At 68.5% G+C, this 10,095-nt stretch overlaps 1 protein-coding gene across 1 annotated transcript; it reads right to left on the bottom strand.

Annotated features, from left to right (window-relative positions):
- Positions 1-3,210: 3,210 nt before the first annotated feature.
- FGF3 (fibroblast growth factor 3) lies at positions 3,211-9,415 on the bottom strand. Its single transcript, XM_045854735.1, has 3 exons — positions 9,199-9,415; positions 6,964-7,067; positions 3,211-3,570 (listed from the first exon to the last, which is right to left on the bottom strand). Exons 1-3 carry the CDS (start codon positions 9,413-9,415, stop codon positions 3,211-3,213), a joined length of 681 nt encoding a protein of 226 aa, XP_045710691.1.
- Between the last annotated feature and the right edge of the window lie 680 nt (positions 9,416-10,095).

Here is a 10,095-nt window from a genome sequence, read left to right as displayed (position 1 = left end):
CACCTCCTCACGAGATCCCCATGGAACAGGTTCCTGGGGGCGCACACTTTGCTCCTGGTCTCCCAGATCTTTCTGGAAAAAGTAAAGCTTGCCTTCTCCCCACTCCACTCGTGGCTGTGAAGCGATTACTTATAGACCGTTCACCCCTCAGCGTATCCTAGCAACCACCGTGGGAGCCCGTGGACAGATGGAGAAACTGAGGCTGGGGAGAGGCCCAGATGGTCCTGGGCTCTGGTGACCCATCGTGACACCGCGGGAGTGGCCGAGGCCGGGTCTGAGTCCAGCGCGGGGCCGCCTCTGTCCCCAGACCCGGCTCGGAGGTGCGGACGGAGCGCAGCCCCTCGGCCGTCCAGCTGTTGCAGCCTGGCAGGGTCGGGGTCAGTCCGGGGGGCTATATCTGGCTCAGCCCCGGAATGCAGCCCTGGCAAGGTCACCCTTCAATGGGTGGGTGCTAATTATAGACCTGCTCGATCATCGTCCCAGGTCCTTCAGCCCCCGGGGCGGCGGAAGGCCTCTGAACCTGCGGAGGGGCTCAAAGGCCCGCTCCGAGCAGCTGAAGCCCCGCCCCCCGGGGCCGGCGCGTCCTCCCCACCAGCTGGGGCCAGGGGCTCGGCCGGGCAGCCCCACCTTTTCCTGGGGGGCAGTGCGGGCGAGCGGAGCCTGCCCTCGCCAGCTCCCCAGAGCCGGGCTGACCGGCTGGCCGCTCCTGAGAGGGTCCTCAGTCACATGTACTCGGCGCAGCCCACCGAGCGGCGCGGACGCTCTGCCCGCCTGCTTCTGACCGGGAAGGCGCACGACCCTCCGCTGGGGCTGTGCCCGCGTGTTCCGGCATTTGGCCCGTTGACCCGTTTTCCCCGTGGGCGGCGCCGTGCCGTGGAGACCCTCACAGCTTTGCGCGGCCCTCGCTCACCCCCGCCGACTCAGAGCTTAATTTTCCCAGGGACCCCTGTCCCCACTGAACACTCGCTAACCCCCCTCCCTGCCTGCAGCCCCCCCCACCACCGTCCTCCTTTCTGCCCATGAACTTGGCTCCTCCAGGGGCCTCCTAGGAGAGGAGTCACAGGACTTGTCCTTGGTGACTGGCTTAACTGAACTGTCCCCAAGGTCCAGCCACATGGCCGCAGGCGTCAGAGTCCCCTTCCTGCCTAAGGCTGGACGGCGGTCCGCTGTGCGGATGGGCGGCATGTCGCGTCCACACCCACCCGCTGAGGGACACGGTGGGTCCCCCGTGTGGCCAGTGTGAACAGCACGGCCTCGCACGCGTGTGCACACATCTGCGGGAGCCCCTGCTTCCCGCACGTCCGGGGGCTGTTCCCAGAGGCACCGCTGCTGGGTCGCACGCTGGGCCAGTGTGTCCCTGTCTCAGGAACTGCCACCCCGGGCTCCACAGTGGCCACCCACTTTGCATTCCCACCCCTGTGGGTCCCAGATCCCTAGGGAGGCGGGTGGCTTTGGGGTGGGGCCCCGTCCAGGAGGGGCCCCTGGGCCTCCCGGGCACCACGTTGCTAGTCAGCAGGTGGAGTACAGCGGGGCGTCGGCCACGTCACTTCCCCACGGACCCAACCTGGCCCAGGCCCTCCCCCCGCAGCCTGACCCAGGCACCCAGGGTGTACCGGGAGGGGCCGTCCAGGGGCCCGGCGCCTTAGCCAGGTCAGCCTTCCTCCGGAGCCTCAGCTTCCCCGGCTGTGCGCCGGGTGTGGCACCTGTGGCCGCCACTGCCCCGAAAAGTGCGCTCAGGCTCCAGGCGGTCCCCCGGGGTCCTGACTGGGTGGCTCTGACCTGCCACCAGGGCTGTGGTCACTGCATTCCTCTAAGTGCTTCATTCTGACGCCCTCTCTTTCTTCCCTTTGGGCTTCATTTCCTTTTTGTTTGTTTGTTTTTTTTTATAAGATTTTCCTTCTTTATATTCAGAGAGAGGGGAGGGAGGGAGAAAGAGAGGGAGAGAAACATCAGTGTGTGGTTGCCTCTTGTGTGCCCCCTACTGGGAACCTGGCCGACAACCCAGGCATGTATGTGTCCTGACTGGGAATGGAACCGGTGACCCTTCGGTTCGCAGGCCGGTGCTCAATCCACTGAGCCACACCAGCCAGGGTGGGCTTCGCTTTTATGCTTAAAAACCAAAAAGCTGGCTTGGAGGGAGGTGCCGGGGGTGAACAGGAGTCAGGGACAGGGACACTGGTGCCAGCCTATCTTTGGACTCCCCATGGCCCTGTCCTCGGCACCCCCGTGTCTGGGCTGACCTCAGCGGGGACAAGAGAGCGGAGGCCCCGGCCACACCCCTCCCCGAGGCCCCAGCAGCTGCTTCCACCGAGGACCAGAGGAGAGGGCACCCTGCCCCGCCTTTGGCTCCCACCTGGGCCTGCCCCAGGTGGCCCCGCCCACCCTCCTTGTTGGGGAAGCAGGTGGAGGGGGCAGGGAGGTCACCTGGACGGAGAGGAGCTGGGCCGGCCCCCTGCTGGTGCCACAGCCCTCCGAGCCCCGTTTTCTCAGGCAAAGACAGAAATGCCTGGGGCCCCGGGGTGGGGGGCTGCAGGGACAGACTCCGGGAGAGCACCCCGGGCCTGGGCGGGGGCTCAGGACGTCCCGGAGAAGCACCCGGCTTCACTGCACAGCGTTCACTGGAACTTCAAACAAAGCACCTCTCTCTCTCTCTCTCTCTCGCTCTCGCCACACACGTGCACAATAGGCTCAGACACAACCAGAACACACAGGTACTGGTGCACGCCTGCGTGCACACAGGTCCACGCACAGATGTCTGCAGTCACAGCAATGCACAAGCACGTGCACGCACACACGGCCCCGCACGCACCAGCCTTTCTGCCCGTGCACGCGAACCATCCCCTCAGACTGCACTATCCTCTATTAAATAACAGGTAGAATAACATGCTTTAATATTTGCTCATATAGTCCCCTGCGTGGTCCCACGGCTATACTTGGGGAGCCACCTGGCTGGCGGGGGGCCCGCACTCGGCCGGCTCTGGCCCTGGCCCCGATTTGATGGGCGCTTGCCCGAGGAAACCAGGAAGGGCCGGGGAACCATCCTGTAGCCCCTCAGAGGAGCCGCCGGTGCGGGACAGGAGCGGGGGCAGGGACGAGCGGGGAGAGCCAGTCCTGGGGAGCTGCTGTGCGGTGGCGGTCAGCCGGGTTGGGCAGTGGACGCCTGGCCGCGCGGCCGGAATACATGAGGCCTCCACTCCACCGGGCTGGTAGCTAAGTGCCTGCCTGGATCCTCTGCCGCTGTCGCCGCCGCCAGGGTTGGGCGCCGGTGCCGGGAGGCCCGGGCAGGCCGTCAGGGAGCCCGGCCTCGCTCTGCAGCAGCCGCACCATCTCGTGGTCCTTGTGGTCCAGCACGCGGGGCAGGAACAGCGACGACTTCTGCGTGCGGCGCGTCTTGAAGCCCCGGCGGGGCCGGCCCTTGCCGTTGACAGACACGTACCACAGCCTCTCGGCGCTGGGCTGGCGCCGGGACCCAGGCCCGCTGGGTCCCGTGCGGTACCGCCGGGAGGCGTACGTGTTGTAGCCCAGCTCGTGGATGCGCTCCACAAACTCACACTCGGCGTTGTAGTTCTCCTGCGGGTTCGGGGCAAGGCACCACGGTCAGCAGCCCGCAGGGCCACCGGACGCAGGGCGAGGGTCCCAGGGGCAGCCTCCTGTCTGCCCTGCCTCCCACCCCGTCTGCGCCCCGCCCGGACCCACGCCCTGTCGGCTCTCCCTGCACCGCTGCCTGGGCTGTGCCTCACGCCCGCGCACCCTTCCTCCCACCCGTGTCTGTCTGGTGAACTTGGCCTTTGGGACTCAGCGCAAGCACCTTCCCTCCAGCAAGGTTTCCTGAGCCCCTTGGGAAGAGTGGCTCCCCCTGCCTCCCCTCGGGGGTTCCCCAGTCTCCCACGCCCCTCCCTGGCCTGCCCAACCTGCCGGGTGGGGCTCAGGCCCAGCTGCAGGCAGGCGGCTGTGCCCAGGGCCGCCTCCCCTTCAGACTTCCCCTCCCTGAACCACGCCACAGGGCAAGGCTGGGCACCGGGGAAGGCGGGCAGTGGGACCTGGCGTCTCCCCTGGGCCTGGCCACCCAGCAGGAGCCAGAGACCCTCGGGGTCTGTCCCTGAGTGCAGGTGGGCCTGCGGCCCACTCTCAGGGTGCCCAAGCTGGTGGGGACCAGACCAGGAATTCAGCAACGGGTGACCTAGAAGGACTGGGGAAGCAAGCTGTTTAAGCGACAATGCCCTGGGTGGTGGCAGCAGCGGGGGAGGCTGCGGCTGACTCAGGGGCGGCCTGCCTGTCCCCATAAGCCACGCCCCTCTCTGTTCTTCAGCCTGCAAGTGGAGGCTCAGAGTTGGGGTGCTCCAGACCAACTGCCACACTTTGCAGGTGGGGAAACTGTGGCCCGGGGAGGTGCCAGTTCCCAGATCACAAGGGTAAGGTGTCATGCTGGCCGGTGCCCGCCCCCTGCGTGGTGTGGGCTCAGGGCCGACCGGCCCCACCCCCACCCCCTGCAGGCTGCATCAGTGTCTGTCCCCCACGCTGGACGGTGACAGACTGTGACTCTTCTCCCATCTCCTGTCCTGGAGAAGGGGCGTCCCCAAGGGCTCAGGCCCACCCACCAGGAAGCCAGAGGCTGGGCTGTCTCTTTGCCGAGACACTTGGCGGGGGTGGGGGTGGGGGTGGGGGTGGGGGGGTGGGGGGGTGGAGGGAACCATCTGAATGGATGCAGTCCTGTGGACTCTGGCCACAGCACGGGGCTCAGCCCTCCTGCGGGGGCTCTTGGGGGGGCTGAGCGCTCAGGGTGTAGGGAGGGTGGTGGGCAGGCACGACGCAGGTGTCAGGAGGAAGCCGACTGGACACCGTCCCCAGGGAGGTGACACTTGGAGAGGGTCGTTTGGGAGGGGTGGGCGCTCTCCGGCGGGCAGCTTTGGGGACGGGAACCTTGCGCGCAGTGACAGGGCGGCGCATGGCTTGTTCTGCAGAACCGAGGGGGGCGGGGCCAGAGTCGGGAGGGGCTGCGGCTCGGAGTGACGGTGTGGGGGGTGGGGGGCCGCTGCTCTGGGGGCGGAGCTGTGGCACCTGAGTGACAGCCGTGGGCAAGAGGGAGGTCCTGGAGGCCTTCCCCAGGGGTTTGCATGTTAGGAAGACCCTCAGCGTGCACCTCGCCTGGGGCATGACGGACCCCTGATGAAGGAAGGGACTAACGCCAGAAGGAAGGGAGGGAGGATGGATGGATGGATGGATGGATGGACAGACAGGAGGAGGGCAAGGCTGGAGGCCAGCAGCCCTGCCCCACGGTTGCCGAGGGGCCAGCCCAAGTCATGAGGGCTCCGGCTGGGAGGGTAAGGCAGGCGGCGAGAGGAGCGGGTGCAGGAGAAGGATTCGGGGCTAGAGCCCAGGACTGGACGCGGCGCTGAATCAGCTGGTGTCCCCGTGAGTCCCAGCCGGTGGTGGGCTGGAGCGAGTAGCTGGGGAGCGATCTTTAAATCGGGGTGTTTGGGGAGCTGCTCTGTCCTGTTGGGGTGTGCTGTCCTCTGTGCCGTTGGGGGCAACCTCTAACTAAGAAGGGAGGTCAGGGCTGCAACTGGGGGCTGTCAGGGTGCAGAGGCCACCAAGCCACAGAAGTGGGTGAGCTGGCCTGGGAGGCGACGAAAAGACAAGGGGACCCCACAGCCAAGAGGCAGGGCAGTGGGCACAGTGCGCACACCAGCCAGCTGGTGGTGCCCGGGACGGGGACGTGGGGTGGCACCTGGCTGCCTCACCTCCAGGGCTCTGCGGAGCGGTGAGACCTCGCCTGCTGGTGCTTGGGAAGGGTCCACGCCTTTCAGCGAGACCTCCTGGCTGCCTCCCGGTGACCCAGGGCCCTCTCTTCCTCCTTCCCCAAAGCCAACGCAGTCAGCTCTTGGGGACGGAAGCTCAGTTCCCTCTTTGTTCTGTCTCCAGAGCCCGGGCCTGAGTCGCCCGTAAAAGCAGCGGCAGTAGCCTCAGGCTTCTCCTCTCAATTCAGCTTCCCCTGCCCCTCTGTGGATGTCCCCGGTGTGGCTGCGGGGTCCTCGGCGGCCGGGAAGCCCTGCACCGTGAGTGCAGGCCGGTGAGCCCTCCTCACTGGGTGCCCCTCCTCTCAGGAACAGACAGTCAGCGCCCCTCACCGACACCGGGGCGCGGCGCCGAGGGACTAGAGAGCCACATTCCGCCTCTACAGCAGCTCAGACCAGAGCCCGGGGCCGAGGGCACGCCCTGTGGACGAGCCACGGCTGAGGTCTGAGCGGCCGGGCCCCACCCGGGGGCCCCTGCGTCATGGGGCGCAGATGGGCGCATTCCAGCCCTTTGCATTTCCTCCAGCAAAGCGGCGGGGCATCTGTGACAAAAGGATCGGCTCAGAGATGGGTTTTCCTGTGACTCTTCTCCAGGGTGATTTGCCCGGCTTCAAAGAGGGCGAAATGGTGCACTTCCCCCGCAGACGCAGGACGGGGGGAGGGGCCTGCGTGGGCGAGACCCTCGGGCCCCGTGGGGTCGGTTCCTGGGGACAGGACCCCTCTCACTGCCCGAGAAGGCACGGGCCGGTGCGTGCGCCAGGACCAGCTGGAGGTGGCAGATTTCCCAGTGCGCGTATTTCACTCCCTGCGCCCCCCCACACCCCGAGAGCCACAGACCCGTTTTTTTGTTGTGGGAGCCCCAGCGGTGGAGGATACGCCGGGTCCCAGCCTGTGTGCCTGGGACTTGGGTCCTGGCTCCCTTCCTCTGGCTCCCCTCCTAAGAACTATCAGCCGGCTCCTTGCACCCCTGGGGAGACCTGGCTTGCCTGCCCTGCCTCCTCCTCCTCCCTGGTCTTCGTCGGGGAGAGGAGTTCTTGCCCGCGGCTCACATTTGCTCCACCCAAGGCTCCCTTGCTTGGGTCCCCTCATTCCAGCGGGAACCGGGGGACCCCCCTCTGCCCTGCTCCCAGCTCCCCCCCTGCCCACCCCCTCGAGGGGCTGGACTCACCGAAGCGTAGAGCCGTCCCCTCCTGTTCATGGCCAGGTAGCGTCCCGAGAAGAGTCCCTTAATGGCCACGACGCCTACCTCCACCGCCGTGATCTCCAGGATGCCTGGGAAGAGTGGGGAGGGCTTGTCACGCCTCTGCCGCCCTCGGCAAGTGGGGCCAGGGCCCGGGGCTGGGCGCCCGTGGGCCCCGCCCGAAGCTGAAACGCGCACCCACCCAAGGAGGCTGGCGTGGGGCGTTCAGGGGAAAGGGAGCAATGCCTGGGCAGGAGACGATAAGGGGCAGTGCCAGAGACGGTGCCCCAGGGAGAGAAATTCAAACCTGGGGGGCGGGGTGGGGTGGGGCAAGGAAGCTGGTATTTCTACCCTCGGACTCTCTGCCAGGGAGTGTGGCCTTGAAGGACGTGGAGAGTGGGGACAGCCTTGCCAGCCAGTCTCAGGAGACCGCCGGGGTCCAGCGCCCCGCCCAACATGCACACGCATGTGTGAGCTGGAATCCGAAGCCGGGCGGCAGACGCCGGCCTGGGCTCTCCGGCCCCACGGCCCCCGCCATGGGGCCCTGGGGTCCCACAGTGGGACTGCCTGGGCCCTGGGGCAGCGGGCGGACCATGCCCTCCAGGCGGCACATGGAGGGTGTCGCCCAAGCCCGCTGGCAGCAGACCTGGGCAGGAGGTGCCCGTCCCATGCCGTCGCAGGGGCCGTCGGGCAGGCGGCCGGCTGAGAGCCCAGAGCTCACGGAGGACACAGGCTGGGCTCAGCCGCTCCCCGAGAAACTTTTCGTCCCCCCGAACCCCTTTCCTTCTGGACACAAGAGCGCATTTCCTTGGGGGCAGGGTGTGCCACCCAAGGCCCGGGGGGGGTGGGGGGCCTTTACCCCAGAACCGCTACAAGGGGGTTGGGGTGCTACAAGGGGGTTGGGGTGCGGAGGGCACCCTCTCCACGGGGCGAGTCTCCTCAGGACCGCTCCCAGGGACGGAGACGCAGCCTCGGGAGGCTCGCGGGAGCGCTCCGGGGTGCAGGCTGCCGCGAGCCCCCAAGTCTCAGGCCCGGGGGCCAGAGAAACTGGAGACGGGGTGCAGGACGGCAGCGGCGGCGGGCGCTCGCCCTACTCCGTTTCCCCGCTGCCTGCCTCGGAGACCCCGCGGATCTGGGCGCTCTGCGACTCCAACGGGTGGACTGGACTTAGAGAGAATCGGGGAGACCTCGGTGGGGCGAGTGCGGAGCTCCCGCGGCCCGATCCCGCGCACCGGGCGGGCGACACTTGGTTTGCACTGCGCGCCCGGAAGCGTCCTCCGAAAATGCCCTCGCGCGGCCGCGGCTCCCCGCGGGGAAGCGGCGGTTTCTCGCCGCCACCTTGAACGCACCGCCGCACCGTCAGAGGGTCCCGCGGCCTCGGCCGCCCTCCCCCTCCCCCGCCGCCCCCGCCCCACGGCGGCCCGGCCAGGCCCCGAGCTCACGGCTCCCCACCGAGCGGAGCCACAGCACCAGCTCCGGGCCGGGCGGTCGGAGGAGCCGGGCGGTCGGAGGAGCCGGGCGCCGGAGCCGCGCTGGACGGTGGCGCAAGCGGAAGACCCTCCGAGCCTCTAACTCGTGTCCCGAGGCGCCGCCCGGCCAGCGCCCGGTCGCCAAGGGCACAGGCCAGAGGCTGCAGGTTCCGCCCGGGGAAAAGACGGGGTACCGGCGGCGGCGGCGGCCCCGGGAGAACGTCTTCAGCCCAGAGGCAGCGGCGCTGGCACGCCACCTGGGCGGCCCCGAGCTGGTAGGGCAGAAGGTGGGGGCGGGGAGGGGTGCGTGCGGGGGTGGGGGGGTTCGACAGGAGGAGGAGAAGAAGTCGTCAAAATAATAAAGAGAATGATAAATGCCTTGTCCGGCGTCTTTTCTCCGAAACACTCAAAGGGCTCGAACTTGTCAGGGCCCCTGAGTGCTGCAGAGAGAGGAGCCCGGGGCCGCCTACCGCGCGCCCCTCCGACCAGCCAGGGGGGCAGCGGGGAGGGGGGGGAGCGGCAGATTCCGCTGGCTGGCAGCGTCCCTGGTCCTCCTGGGACGTGAGCCCCACCCCACCCCCCAGGGCCCCCTCGCGCTCCCCTGGACCTGGAGGGAGGGCAGGGGACCCCGCCGGCCAGCCGCCCTCCGGCAGCGGGAGAGACCGGCTCTCCCCGCACCCTCGGAGCGCCGACCCTTCCGGGACACCGCCCCTGCCCGGGACCCCGGCCGCGACCCCGCGGGCCGCGCACTCACTGTAGGCGCTGTTCTCCAGGCTGCCGTTGACGCGGCCGCTCGGGTGCAGCTGGAGGTGGTACTTCGTGGCGCAGTAGAGCTTGCGGCGCCGGGGTGCCCCGCCGAGGTGCTCGTAGACGCCGCCGCGGCCGCCCGCATCGCGCCGCAGCCGCGCCCCGGTGCCCGCCAACCAGCCGGGCTCCAGGAGGGTGAGCAACAGAAGCCAGATCAGGCCCATCGTAGCATCGCGCCCCGCCCCGAGGCGGCAGCGGCTGCAGGAGAGCGCGACTCCCATGGAAGGGGCGGCAGCGGAGCCGGGCTGGGCGCTCAGAGCCGGCTCCCGCGCCAGGCGGTGCCGACTCCGGCTCCGCGGAAAGGGGGGCAGGGAGGGGAGAAACGCGGAAGGAGGAGGGGAGAGAGGGAGGGAGGGAGGGAGGGGGAGAGATTGTGAGAGAGAGAGAGAGAGAGGGAATGAATCTCCTTTAATTTTCGCCCAGGATCGGGTGAAATTTCCCTTGCTGCGCAAAGCGCTGAAAGAAAAGACGGTTCGGCAACAAAAGGCCGACGTGGTCCCCCGGCGGAGGCGCGGGAGGGGCGGGAGCCCGGGCGCGTGGGCAGCGCGGCGGGCGCGGGACTCCGGCGGGCGGCCGCCCGTGCACACTCGCCCCCGCGCACGGCCGTCGAGCCGCGGCTCCGCTGCGCCGTGCGCCTCGCGCCCCCGCGCGCCCTGCGGGCTCTGAAAGGTCCCTCCCCCGCCCCGCCTCCGCCCCTTCCCCCAGACCAATTATGCCTCCGAAAATTATAGAGCGAGGCCTCTAGGCAGCCGCCCCGGGCCCTGTCACCCCCTCCCGCCCCCCATCAATCCCCCAGCACAATGGGGGCGCCGCCGCTGACTGATGTCCGCGAAAACAACTTGCG

Source organism: Phyllostomus hastatus, unplaced genomic scaffold (assembly GCF_019186645.2).
Source record: "Phyllostomus hastatus isolate PE091 unplaced genomic scaffold, TTU_PhHast_1.1 phas_scaffold_11, whole genome shotgun sequence".
Lineage (NCBI taxonomy): Eukaryota > Metazoa > Chordata > Mammalia > Chiroptera > Phyllostomidae > Phyllostomus > Phyllostomus hastatus.
This window is presented reverse-complemented; position numbering and strand designations above follow the sequence as displayed.

What these genes read in the sequence shown, in the direction of transcription:
- FGF3 (XM_045854735.1), bottom strand. Translation starts at nt 9,415, where the DNA reads ATGGGCCTGATCTGGCTTCTGTTGCTCACCCTCCTGGAGCCCGGCTGG. An exon ending in CCTGGAGAACAGCGCCTACA is followed by an intron (nt 7,068 to 9,198) that starts GTGAGTGCGCGG and finishes CACTCTTCCCAG; the next exon opens with GCATCCTGGAGATCACGGCG. An exon ending in GGGGACGGCTCTACGCTTCG is followed by an intron (nt 3,571 to 6,963) that starts GTGAGTCCAGCC and finishes CCGAACCCGCAG; the next exon opens with GAGAACTACAACGCCGAGTG.